General features: G+C 47.8%; 1 protein-coding gene across 1 annotated transcript; it reads right to left on the bottom strand.

The window, feature by feature from the left end:
* Positions 1-476: 476 nt before the first annotated feature.
* On the bottom strand, positions 477-9178 carry LOC115322167. Its single transcript, XM_029982492.4, has 3 exons — positions 8986-9178; positions 1383-1515; positions 477-896 (listed from the first exon to the last, which is right to left on the bottom strand). Exons 1-3 carry the CDS (start codon positions 9176-9178, stop codon positions 644-646), a joined length of 579 nt encoding a protein of 192 aa, XP_029838352.2. The 3' UTR covers positions 477-643.
* Between the last annotated feature and the right edge of the window lie 4295 nt (positions 9179-13473).

The following is a 13473-nucleotide window of genomic DNA, read 5'->3' as shown; positions in this document are numbered from 1 at the left end:
GGGCCCTTGCTACCTTGATCATGGCTACGTTCATCAGGCCCTTCTTGGTGAACCACACAAGGAACGTGTCGGAAAAGAAGCAAGAGACCTTGAAAAGCAGGCCAGCATCGTGATGGGTGCTCAGTGAAGGCAACTCACAGCGAAACACTAAAAAACGAGGACAAACATGGCTGGGCCAAAATATGGCAAAGCAAAGGAACGAGGCAATAATAAAAGCCTTTAAAAGGCATGATGTTGCAAACATCAGTTTTGCCAAAATGAAAACATGCTGAAAAGCATCTACCATGCGCAGAAATTAAAATGCTTGCAATGCCCTTCTTTTTTTTTATTAAAATCAATTTCAGACTCTAAAATCAAATGCAGACTGTGATTATTTCACAAAAATCATAAACCGGAATGGTGTATTAAGATGGTGATTCGGGCCAGTTGGTTCATGATCCAAGATAGGCGCCGAAAAAAGACAAGGACAAGAAGAGACGTAATTTTTTTTTTTTGTGACACCCTGTACTAAAAACACCACCTAAAGGCAGCTTTGTGCCAAGTTTCAAGAGATTCCCCTTAACGGTTTATGCATAAGGTTTTCTTTCTTTGTTTACTTGCGGATTTCTCTCGGAAACGCAATGTAGAATAGCGTAGTTACAGTTCAACCGAACGTAGACACGTAGGACTTCATCAGGAGCACTAAGCTCTGGGGCACGGTCTCGTTCGGGTTGAGTTTTGGAAGCTTGTCGAGGGCGGCGCAGTCGGGCGAGCCGTGCTCGTAGGGCTGGCAGTACAGTGTGACCAGTTCGCCGAGCGAGCGCTCGAAGGAACCCGGCACTGGTTGGTCGGTGTCGGAGTCTCCGCAAGCCTGTTCGATGCTGCGTTGCTTGCAGTGGAAAAGCCTGCTCGTCTCGCTGGAACAAAAAAAAAAAAAAAAGGACAATGAATTGTAGCGACGAGGCACCAACCCGCTGTTAACAAACAAGTCCGCACTTGCCCACACCAGGTGTGAACATTGCGCGTGCTCAGAGACCGGATTCGCATAAGACGGAGCGTCTGAGTATGCGCAGTGCCGACAGCAGCGCCACCTTAGTGCTGTGACGTTAAAGTGTTCAGTTGGTGCACGCATTCAGCGTCGAAGTGTACTCAGGCTGTCGAACCGATAACACCTCCAACGCACCGGAACATAAAACCGAACAATGCCGTTCCTTTAGTTCAAAACAAAATGAACCAATGACGTTTTATTCTTACATTGCGTTTTTTTGTTTGCTTTTTTTACGAGGGCGAGCTGGTGTAAACGTGAGATTCCCAAGTGCTACAACCGCCAGATTCATTTAAATTTTGCGGCACAAGTTTCCGTTACACCCCCAAGCTTGCATACTATAGGGAGGGCAACTCACCAGCAGCCGTGCTCGAGTCTGCGTTCTGGAGTAGCCCCGACTATGATCCGGTACAGCTCCTCCTTAAATGTCTGGTAGCACTCGTGGATGCGATCTCCTGCCCTGTTCAGACAGCGAGCACCCGCAAGATAGCCTGCAACCGCAAGAGGGAGAGCCAGAACGCGATTCAGCTCCAAGCGCTTGTCAGGCTGCATTCACACTAGAGTTCGAATCGCAACCGCGAAGCGGATCTGCTTCGCGGTCGTATGCGAGTAGATGCGGAAACGCCTCATGCGTGTTCCAATCATGGTTGCTTCGCACATGCATGCTTCGAAGATGTCTGCAGACGGTGACATCAGAACATGTGGTGACATCAGAACGACGCGAAGCTCTGATTGGTTCTATATGAAGGATAGTGGGTAGACCTCGAGGAATCTTGCTTCGAGGCCGACCCACTATCGGTCAATCAGAGCCAATCAAAGCTCGCCAATTTATGACGTCACCGCAACTCCTGCACAAGAAGCAGACGAAGTTTCGCTTCGTATACGATTCGACGGAGCCAATCAAGTCACGCCAAAAGTGCGTCGCCACGGCGCTCGTCGTCTTTATGCGTTTGCTAATCGCCGGCTGAACCAATTACGCACAGTGAATACGACGTGGTCCTGTGGCTTTTTTTGGTGCGTGATTGGCTATAGCTGTTGATAAGCTGATGAGTTCATCGGACACTGTCTTTTGAATTCCCTTACGACGCAACTTTTACACTCAGGGATGCTGCGCCACGGCGGGGTCCTGCAAACGCGCTTTAATTTTTTAGCCGCCAGCTGACGTGTGAACTTCGTCACTGTCCTTCTTCGTCCTCGGATTTGCAATACTCTGTTTCCCCCCAAAGTCTAGACGTAGCCGACGCTACGAGTTGATGGGGCCAATCAGACAGCATCGGAAGCGCACCATCATGCTGGTGGTGGTGGCGGCCTGACGTGAGGTTTTTCTCACGTGAATTGGGCTATTGCGGTCTTGATGATAATCAATGCAGAGGAAACGAGGGGGAACAGATGGGGATTAGAAGCATCGAATGATAAAACACAGGTTAATAAATTAAAGGAAATTAAAGAATCGGCAAGCAATCAATCAAAAGTGAGAAAATTGCCACATCTAGAACGCGAGTATCACAAAATGTTGACAAATTGTCCACACAGTTCTGCAGGAAAATTCACGAGAAAACAATTACTGGCACACAAGTAGAAAAAAGAGGGGGCGATCGTATTATTTCACACATCACAGTTCTGCCAGAAGCCCACAGGCGTCCAAGAAGTTGAACAGTGTCTTTCAGAGACTCGTGCGAGTGGAGGCAGGGTTTTTTGGAAACAGCATCTCCACGAGGGTGGATGAAACACCGAGGCCCTTCAGTGAATCTAAAAGCACAGTTCGTTGTGGAGTGTAGCCTCTATATTAAAAAAATATATTCGTGGGCGTTTATGGCTGATCGCAGTGCTCGCAAAAAGGGCTTGTTATTTTGATGCGGTGCACGTTTACTTGCGTGTAAGCTCAGTCTGCTCTTAGGCGGCGGAGGAGGGAAGCCAGACTTGGGTGTTAGGCCACGCGTACAGGCTGATAGAGGAGGTTCATCAGACACCACACTGGAAACTGGATGCTCGTGTTTTATATTAGTCTTAATATCCAATCTCGGGTCAGAGTGGCTGGGGAGAGGCCACGTCGCAGTGGGTAGTTTTAGAGCGGTTGAGCTTAGATGGTCAACTATCTCATTTCCTGGTAAGCCAATGTGTGAGGATATCCACTGCACTCGCAGGTTAGAGCACTGGGGAACAAGAAGACGACCTGGACTGCAAATCAAATCAGGATTAGCGCTTTCGCTGCTGAGGATATTTTGCACCACACACCGACAGGCTGTTGCCAAAAACCGGTTATTTCGTGGTTTTATGACGATGTAATGAAGGCATGCGTGGATTCCACTCAGGGGCTTGGCTGTAGTCAACGACACGGCATGGTTGAACCGTCCTGACCATGAGCAAAATTCCGAGGGAATCTGGTAAGCTGCAGACGCGACATTATGAATGAAGTCAACAGACCGATCAGTATAAATGGCCGTAAACGAGGTAGTGGAGACGCCATCAACTCCTCTGTCAGGGCTCGACTAACCAAAAAGGGATGTCGTGAATTTCTGTGGAAACCCGGGATGTCCTCGTAGATGGTGAACGGGTCCTTGCTCCACGGGGAGTCAAGTGGAGAAGAATGGATGGATGGTATGAATCCGTGAGCCTCAACTAAACAGGTGCAGTGACCAGCATATTGTGAAAAATGACGCTGCTACATGTCAGTTAACAGGGAGACAAAACCGATCAACTCAGAGAGTCAAACCAGATGTTGAACGGTACGGCTCACAGCGGGTTAACCTACCTGCATCTCTCGGCCCTCAATCTACTTGGCATAAATTTGAGAATACGAGGAACAACCAAGAGCCATTCTTATTCTAGCTTGGTGGCATCGTCCCTGTTGATCTCATAAAGATTGTGTAAGAGGCAAATATGGCGCGGCATAAGGAATGCGGGAATGGTTAAGCCCCCAGTGCACACTTCGTAGGGTTTAGGGGCCGAACCCACTCAACTCCACGAAATCGACGAATAAAAAATGTCGTCATCGCCATCTGACTACAAGGTCTGTAACGTGCCGACGCCAATATAGTGGGGAATCATGATCGACACTCAAGAATTGATAGCGAAAAACGTGGCTGTTATAGTCAGTAAACAGCGAGACACCACTGATCAACTCAGAGCGTCTAACCAGACGTTGAAGGATACGGTTCACAGCGTGTAAAACTACCGGCATCTCTCGGCCCTCAATCCACTTTGCCTGAATTTGAAAATACGAGGAAAAAAACAACAACCGCATCTCCACGTGGTGAATGATGTTGATTAGGGCGAAGCTCTGGTGGTGCTTGTCTGCGTAGATGCTGAACCGCAGCATGCCGAGCCTTTCGTTCGTTTTCATCCATGTCACGCTGCGGTCAAATGCTCAAATGCGTATATAACCACGTTCCATACCGCACATTCTCTTTCTGACATGTATGAAAACGAACGAAAGGCTCGGCATGCTGCGGCTCACCGTCTACGCAGACAAGCACCACCAGATCTTCGCCCCAATCAACATCATTCATCACGTGGAGATGCGTTTTTTTTTGCCCTACACGAGCACGGGAGCACATGCTCACGTGCTCGTGAGCACGTGAGCTCACGAGCAGGAGCACGTGCACCCGACGGCGGACAGACATACGGACTTGGCTAGCCCCTAAAAGGGTATTCACACGAGGGAGAAATCCCAAGGATTTCTCTCCGGCACGCGCGTGACGAGATGAAAACGCGAGGCTTTTGCACATCGCGAAGCCTGACGTTTTCGTCGCGGAATGCGCGTGCCGAGGAGAAATCCCCGGGATTTCTTCCTCGTGTGAATACCCCTTAAGGAGCTTCGCCCTTAAAACTAAGAGCGATTCTTATTTTATCTCGGTGGCATCGTTCTTCTTGATCCCATAGAGATCGCGTAAGAGACAATTATGGCGCGGCATAAAGAATGCGGGAAAGGTTAAGCCCCCAGTGCACGCATAGTATTGCTTTAGGGGCCGATACCCACTCAACTCCACGAAGTGGACGAATAAGAGATGTCGTCATCGCCATCTGACTACAAAGTTTCTAACGTGCCAACCCCAATATAGTCGGAAATCATTATCGACACCCAAGTATTGATAGTTACAATGCGTGGTACTCGAGTTCCACAAAAAATTAAGCTGCGGAAATCCTTGGCGAGAGGGGTGGCGGAAGCTAGCGAGCGAAGCTGTTTTTTTGCGCTGAGATGGCAATTCCGAGGTCTTCTAGCATGTTTTTAACACGCGCGAAGCATGTTTGCACAAAGGAACGTAGAATGAGTCAATCCGAATGGAAAGCCCAACAACAAATGTCATCTTCATAGATGATAATACCACTAGGAAATGGTGATTTATGCCTGCATAAATGTATCGTCGTCATGACAATGTGGAATAGTACTGGGCTAAGGCAACTAACTACCTTGAGGTAACCCATGCAACAGTGAATGCACGGCTCCTGTAATCCTGCCCGGGCAAACACTAAATGTCCTGCTGCTCAGAAACTCTTGTAAATATTTCAACATTCCTCCTGTTACGTGAAGGTGATTCAAGCAGGCAAGAACTACATTCTGGGGAATCGAGTCAAAGGCTCGTTCAACGTCAAAGAAATACTGCCAAAGCAGTGTATCCTCATGAACGAGCCTTTTCCAACGCTGATGTAACGCTCGCTATACAGTCAGCAGTGCAGCGTCCGCTTCCGAATCCCGCGAGTTCAGGTGGTAGTGCTTCGATATCGTGAAGATACCACTGGAAACGCGTAAGTATCAAGCGTTCCACAAGTTTTCCAGCACACAAGGTCAAAAGTATTGGGCGGTACGATGACGGTTCCGTCAAAAGCTTGCCTCATTTCAAAATGGGGGTTACCACTCTTGCGAAAGAATACGAGTAGACTATACGCCAAATTTAAGCGTTCGAGCAAGACGACGCGCGACATATCACTTAGGTTACGCACTGCTTGATAAGTCATGCCATCAAACACAGGAGCACTGTGGCGTTTGCAGCTCCTAAGAGCCGCTTCTAGTTCCGATATAGTGAAAAGATGATCCAGACTCTGCGGACTCCGCGCAGGACCAGTCAGTGATCCAGGATGTGAAGATCCAGGAGGGCGTTGGGCTACAATGAAGCGCACAGCAAAATCATCAGCAAGTCGTGATAATTCAAGGGCAGTTTAAAGACTGAGTGCGATGAACACATCTCGAGTTGTGTGAAAGCCGCCCATGTTTCTCAATTCCTTGCAGAATTTTGGCTTAAGTTTACGTGGAATGAATGACGAGGCAAATTCACGAAATTGTCGACGACGAAGTGCTGCAGTATGCCGGCGTAAAGGTGACGTAACACGACGACGGTCTACCTAATGCGGGGCCTTACCAAATCGGTGCTACAGGCACTGAGTGCGGCTGCGAACAGCACGTAAACATACAAACTTCAAATCCGGAAAAGGCTGAGATGTCCCTAAAGACATTTTACATGTTGATCGAACAAGACATGTAGGAATAGCTTTTAGTATACACTCTGACGGCTCAAAAAAGCGAAAATTTTCGCGAGATACTTCCCAATTTGTTACAGGGGCGGCCCACTTCGGGAATATTCATCAAAATACGAAGACGACCGCTTCCAGCTATGTCCGCATTCAACAACCAGTACACGTCAAGATCTGGGGAAGCAAGAGAAAGGTCCAGCACGCTATAGGTATACGCGATGACAAACCATGTTGGAGAGCCGCCATTTAGAATAATAAAATCTGTTGACTCAATGTCATCTGCGGGAACCGTACCCCGTAGTGTCGTGCGCTTATTACTCCAGAGAAGATGCTGTGAGTTAAAATCCCCGCATAACAGGAGACGACAAAGAAATTGAAGGCGTAGGCTACAAATGCGCTTCGAATCAAAGCGACTAGGACATATATTCATACGGACACAATGGTTATCTTAAAGGATCGAAATATGACAGTGCATGGTGCAAATTCTGCTGTTTCTGTACACACATGAAACACATCCTCCACAGCTTGCTGCACACTAGAGTGAACAGAGAGTGATGCCTGTGACGAGCTCTTAGGGGCAGCTGTTGTATGCTATGGTATGGTAATTAACATACAGCTGAATTCGAGAGAATGTCTGAGGCGGCAGTTCGAAATTGGAAGTATATGTGCAGGCTGAGGTGAAATGTAATTCTGCAACTCAGCAAATTTAGAAATGATGCTGCGGGGAATCTAACGTAAAATAAATGGGCAAGGAGTCATAAAAGTAAAGCTGAGTAGAGTAAAAGCTCTCATCACAGAAATCTTTCGACCAGGGGCTCTATGAGTGCATGCGATTAAATGCAGGAGCTGGTTGGCCCATAGATACTGTAGAAGCGGGAGAAATGTTCGCGCTATGACCAGTATTTGGCGTACGAAGCTGTCTAAAGAAAGAATTAAGGGTAATAGGATTTGGATGTGAAGGCATTTGTTCCCGTTCAACGCTCAGAGGAGCTTGTGCGGCCGGGAGTACAGGTCTGGCCTGCACGGGGGGAGACGACGATGGGCGTGTGTTTTACAGCGACCTTTCGTAGCTTTGTCCCCCGTTGTTCTCGCCGGAAGAAACAAGGTTAGGAGTTCTCTTAGCTGGAGGCTCTGTGTCCATTGGCTTCAAGGCTTCAGTGACAAGCGATGATGACCGGTCTTGCTTCTGTTTATAAACGGAAAAGGCCCTGTGACTTGAGCTTTTGACGCTGCTTGATTGGTACCATTAGCTCGTAGCGTCGGCCGCGTCTAGACTTAAGCTTAAGCGAAGTATAATATGCATATTTTCAATCCTCGCCCTCTGCTCGCTGCCAGCTTTGTCTACCGGGTCATTAAACATGTTCTAAATAGGCACAGTTTTTTGTTTTGTTTTTACAGCGAAGTTGGTTGGTTTTTCCGTGTCGCCGTCCTCACAGAGAAAGAACCTTCAGCGATTGAACCGAAAACTGCATACAGCACGCATGCAACATACAGCACAGCATTCGTTTCGATAATGAACAAGAACAAAACAGCCTCAGAACCGCATAGTTGATGATGAGGCGCTCTTGATAACAATACGAAGCACGTAGTGCTCACCACATGCGTTTTTCGGTAATGGTTACTCATGGGCAAGCTGCTGCGGCGACGGCAGCTTCCGACGTGAGGGGTGACGTCTCTAACCTTTCCTATATAAAATAACCTGCCTATAGTCCGTTTCACCTGAAGTCCGGACGCAGCGGAAGCTACGAGCTATCCTAGGCTCCTAGCCAATGCCGTTCTGTGGACGTAGCCCGTGGTACGCTTTCCGCGTGTCGCTGTGCCCCTTCTCTCTAAGGTCGCGTATACACTCACACGGCCTTGTATTGGCTCCGATTGCTTGTAACATCCGCTGCGCTTGGACGTAAGGTGAAACAGAGTATAGCAAATGATTTCATTGTTGTTGCAGCACCGTTATAGGTAGGTCACGCATATTTAGGACTCCCGACGAGCAGTGCGAACACGAGGAGCGGCAAAAGGGAAAATAAACGGCAATACGACCAGCGGCGGCGTGCTGAGACCAGCGGCGGCATTTGGTATAGTGCAGTGGGTAATCGCCGCTGGTAATACCAGAGCTTCGCTGGCTAACCGCCTTCAAAGTTTAAATCGTAACCCCAAGTTTTTTTGTGCTCTTTATTTGGACACAAGGTCTCTGGAGAACGAAGCAAACGGCCTAAAACTTTGCCTGGCGAGTTCTCTTCTGCAAAATATGAAATGCCGTACGCCATCGCTCCCACAGCCCAGTGAGTCGTCATTTTTCGTCCCAGTTATAAGTGCTGTAAAGGTGCACACCCACTCCCTCTAATTCCCAGCGCGTCGAGCCCCTCAAGGGGCACGCGGATTTCCCCTACGCACCTCCACAGGAGATCATGAAACGCTATAACTTCTTGAGGACTACCTCAGCCCGACGTATCCAGAGTTGTTTCAAGTCCCACCTTCGAAACGCCCGCGCTTACGTTTGTGGTCGGAGTGGGAGGCATTGCACTTCCCGGCAGACTCCCTCCGCAGCGCGTTTAGGGCGGCGTAAGAGACACCCCGGAAGAAACCTTGCAGACAGCGCTCCACGTATTTGTTGCCGCAGATCAGGTCCACCGTCTCCAACCTGCAAACACAACGTATATACACCGAGCGACGCGCGTGTGTGTACATTGCGTTCAAAAGCGTTCGAACACTCAGTAGAGACACATTCGGCTCGCTTCGCGCCTATTCACTAATCATTCCAACCAGAGCTCGGGGCTCCGGCGACCCCGCGCGTTCTCCTCCTCTCCCCCAGTTTCTACCCGTATACACCTTTTTCAAGGCTCCATCAAGCGACATTGGCGATCACCATCTCTTAGTCACGAAGCGTGTGATTCTTTTGAGCCCTCGCCCGATGCTGACGCAGCGCTTCTTCTCGTTACGAGCTCAGCCGAGCTCACACCGAACACTAACGTTGCCCCCGTGTCCATTACATGTTCAGATCTGTGTGAGCCCCAGTAACGGCGGAGTGGATGCTGCCGACTTCTGAAACGGGTCTCCGGATTTAGAACCAGAGCCTGACCGACTCGAACAAGACCGGTTTTTAAACCCTTTGTGACTCCTTACGACCGGCTGCGTCGCTGCGCATCCGGTCGTAAGCCGCCCTAAGAGGCTTAGCAAACGGTATTGTCCCAGTCGGTCGGAGTGTGAACGGGCCTTTAAGCTGATTCGCACCGTTGCAACCAACTACGACCGAGCCCACGAGGGGGTTTTAAGCCGCTTACGACGGCCATTGCTGCTGCGCGGCACGGTCGTAAGCCGTCAGAAGAGGCTTAAGCGCTGGTTTTGTCGGACTCGGTCGTAGTCGGCTGCAACAGTTTGAACCAGCTTTTAAAACATGAGAACACTAGAGAGCCTAGAAGTAGAAAGTGTTCAACTCAAACCGCGGGGAGCGTTCGCAATTTAATGGGAGACCCTCCTGCGGAGATAGATTGCAAGTGCGCATGCCCCTTACAAAAAAGTGTAATTCTTTCTTGTGGAAAGTCTGCTGAAAAAAGTCAACGCAGGTACTAAATGTCCACAGCTTTCCATCATACTTTCTGCAGATTGTATTTAGCTTTCGACTTGACTTCCAGCAGCCGTTTGGCCCAAAGCTCATTAGAAAGGCAGTAGACTTCTTGGCGCCTAGGTGTCAACTTTTTGTTGACACTCCAGTGAAAAGCTAAACCTCTAGCTATTCATTCAACAAATTTTCGGAAGCCTTACTGAAGCTTTCCACTCTCCTCCAAGTTGGCTGCCACAAAATGACGCAAAAAAAAACACAAAAAAACGCGATCTTTTTATATTTTGTTAGTATGTTACTAAATCAGTAAATGTCATTAAATTTTATGGTATTTGAAGGCACAACTACATATACCCACAACTACACATTAGAAACGAACACAAACACAAACACCATGAAGCAGTGAACACCTGAATCACACTCCCATTGACTGCTCCAGGGCCTCATATAGCCTACATATTAAAGGTAATCATTTGGCCGGTGACCACCTTAGCACTTATTAAGGTTCCAAGTCTTTGATCTTCTCTTCGGGAGTCTGTCAAAGGGTAAACAGTGTTTCGAAGTTCGTGGACGATGTCTCTCACTACAACGCATTGGTACAACTAACAATAATTCAGCGCAGTCGCTAAAACAACATCCACAAAAAACGGCTCTTAGAAGAAATATTATCGCTTCTCTGCGTAGCACGGCTCAGGACGAAGCGAGCCAATGCAGTTTCTCCACCTTCAAATAGTTTTTTTTAAATTTTCGTTACAAGTTGACTATTTAATGTGGTCATTAAAGTCACTATAGTCACAACTTCAGAATGGCAGGGCATGTCTTTCGAACGCCTGGCCTCCAGGACGCGCCCCATGCCTTCCGTCGTGCTTTGACTGCACATGCTCGCTCGGGGTACAAGAACGCCGAAGCGTTATCAAGGGTAGTATGCTCGCGCTGGAGGCGGGCCAACTGAAGTTGCTTCCCGTTCTTACCTTGTCAGAGACTACGGGGTGTACTATGTTCAATAAGAAGTCAACAAAAAGTATGTAGCTTTTCTATTGACATTGGCAACCGAGAGTCAACTGAAAAATTTTAACACAAAGTAAAAAGAACGTCTGCAGTCATTCTGATTACACTGTCAACAAAAAGTTAGCAGGAAAAAAATCAACATAAAGATAATAGAAAGTCAACAGCTTTTCTTTTGATTCAGGCTGAAGAAAGTCATCAGAAAAGTTTCAACAGAAATTCAACAAACTTTCTGTTGACCATGTCAACAAAAAGTCACCAGAAAAAAGTCAACATAAAGTTAATAGAAAATCCACAGCTTTTCTTTTGACTCAAGCTGAAGAAAATCATCAGAAAAGTTTCAACACAAAGTCAACAAACTTTCTGTTGATCATGTCAACAGAAAGTCAAAGTCAAAAGAAAGTAATCAGAACCAACAAGAAGTCAACACGTTTTCAATAAAAAGTCAAAGAGAATTTTTATAGGGGGCGCTGGCTTATCGCGTGGCGAGGAGGAAAGCAGGCGGAAAGGCGGAGACGTTTGCAGACGATAAACGCTTTAGGCACCCGACGTCACATCGCGTACTTTCGACCACCATTTAAGAGGAGAAGAGGGAAGCTGTTTTTGTAAGAAATTTTAGTGACGGGTTAAAGGAGCGATGCAACAATTTTTGTACTGTGCACAAATACCGCTTAAAACGGATCCCTAACGTTAATGACCTATGAAACACGCGTTCGTTTTTCACCCCACGCAATAGAAGTCCCAGAAAAAAATTAAAGAAAAACGAGCAGCGTTCACCCCCTCAACTCGCAGCCAGAACAAGCGGCCACGTGATCTGGAGCCGATTATATGCCGCCAGTGTTGATCATAGCCACGCGCTGGGGTTGGCAAAGCGCTGGACACGCGCTGAGTTCCAGACATTGTTATGGCTCGGCTGTTGTCGTCGTTGCAGCGATTGGACACGGGTCACAACCCGAATGCTTCTCGAGCTAGCAATTATCACGAGCCCAAGTCGAGTGCCCCCGCAATGCTCGGGTCCAATCTATGAACCGCATTCAAATATCGTCACTTGGGTGTACTGCGATCCCCGAGTTACGTCATCAAATTTTGCAAAGGAGAGATTGAATGAAAATGATCGCTTTTGTCCTTAAAATTACACCGCAACAAAGGAGTTTCTTGGCCAATGGCGTTGCGTGTGAGTATCCTTGAGTCCCAGGTGTGCCAGTAAGCTCGTGTAGAGAGAAAAACATTGCAATTGAATATCGTTGCACAGCTCCTTTAATGTTCTATAATCTTCTGGGAGGAGATAGCGACGTCTGTGAAAATCTCGGAAACACAAAAGAGGATCCTGGTAAGAAGGGAGCTCCTTCTTCCCCTCTTCTCTGGTGGCTATCGGAGCGCTCTTTGAACGACGTCACGTGCAAACCATGTATTGCGAACGCGGCCGATAAACCACGTGACCTTGGTCGAGCAGTCGGACACTCTCTGCAGGCAGAGGCCAGATTCCTGAAACTTTCTTACGACAAAATAGTTCGTACATTGATCTTACGACAAAGTTACGGACTTTTGAGTATTCCCGAAGCAAAATGTTTGTAAGGTTTGCGTAAGTTACGGATTTCGTCGTAACTTACGCTAATCTTACCAAAATTTTGCTTCGGAAATACTCAAAAGTTCGTAACTTTGTCGTGAGATAAATGTACTAACGTTTTTGTCCTAAGAAAGTATCGGGAATCTGGCTACAGAGGCCAGATTCCCGAAACGATCTTACGCCAAAAGTGTGCGTAAGACAAAACGTAAGAACAAACTCGTATTCACAAAACAAAATTATCGTAAGTTTTGCGCAGGTTACGACGGAATCCTACGACAGCTCCGAAGCTGTCTTACGGACTTTTTACGTTCAAATCAACATGGCCGACAGTGTCGCTCAGTTACTTGGTCACGACGACCAGCGGTCGTTTATTTTTCTACGTGCCCTTCTCGCGCGTCCCGTCTTCAAGCAGCAAGAAACAAGTAAAAAGTACTTGAAACAGACCACGACGAACAAGAACGCTGGATCCACAAACCCCCGGGAAAAGCTACAACGGCCACAATTCCACCGACCCCGACCACGCAAGCACGGCAAATTATGGGCCTAGCGGACACTCCGACTCTGCGCAGCGTTGCTCCGACGGTCCTTGGTCAAGAGCGTCTGCCCAATACCGGCTGCCGTGCTGAATGGAATATGCCCGCGCGACTCTTGTGGACCCTTCCCTGACCTTGATTGATCTCTGATCTCAATTTTAGATTAAGAGGTCGATCTCTTCCACTTGTCATCTACTTGTTTTCCGAAGCAGCGGTGACGAACGCTGTCGCCGAAAAGGGACTCTCATCGATTCTATCTCTTTGTTTTGTGTCATATGTAGCTCAAATAAACGCCGTATGGAATACCTTCGCAACACAG

The sequence above is a fragment of the Ixodes scapularis genome, unplaced genomic scaffold (genome assembly GCF_016920785.2).
Source record: "Ixodes scapularis isolate PalLabHiFi unplaced genomic scaffold, ASM1692078v2 PGA_scaffold10__122_contigs__length_95168666, whole genome shotgun sequence".
Lineage (NCBI taxonomy): Eukaryota > Metazoa > Arthropoda > Arachnida > Ixodida > Ixodidae > Ixodes > Ixodes scapularis.
This window is presented reverse-complemented; position numbering and strand designations above follow the sequence as displayed.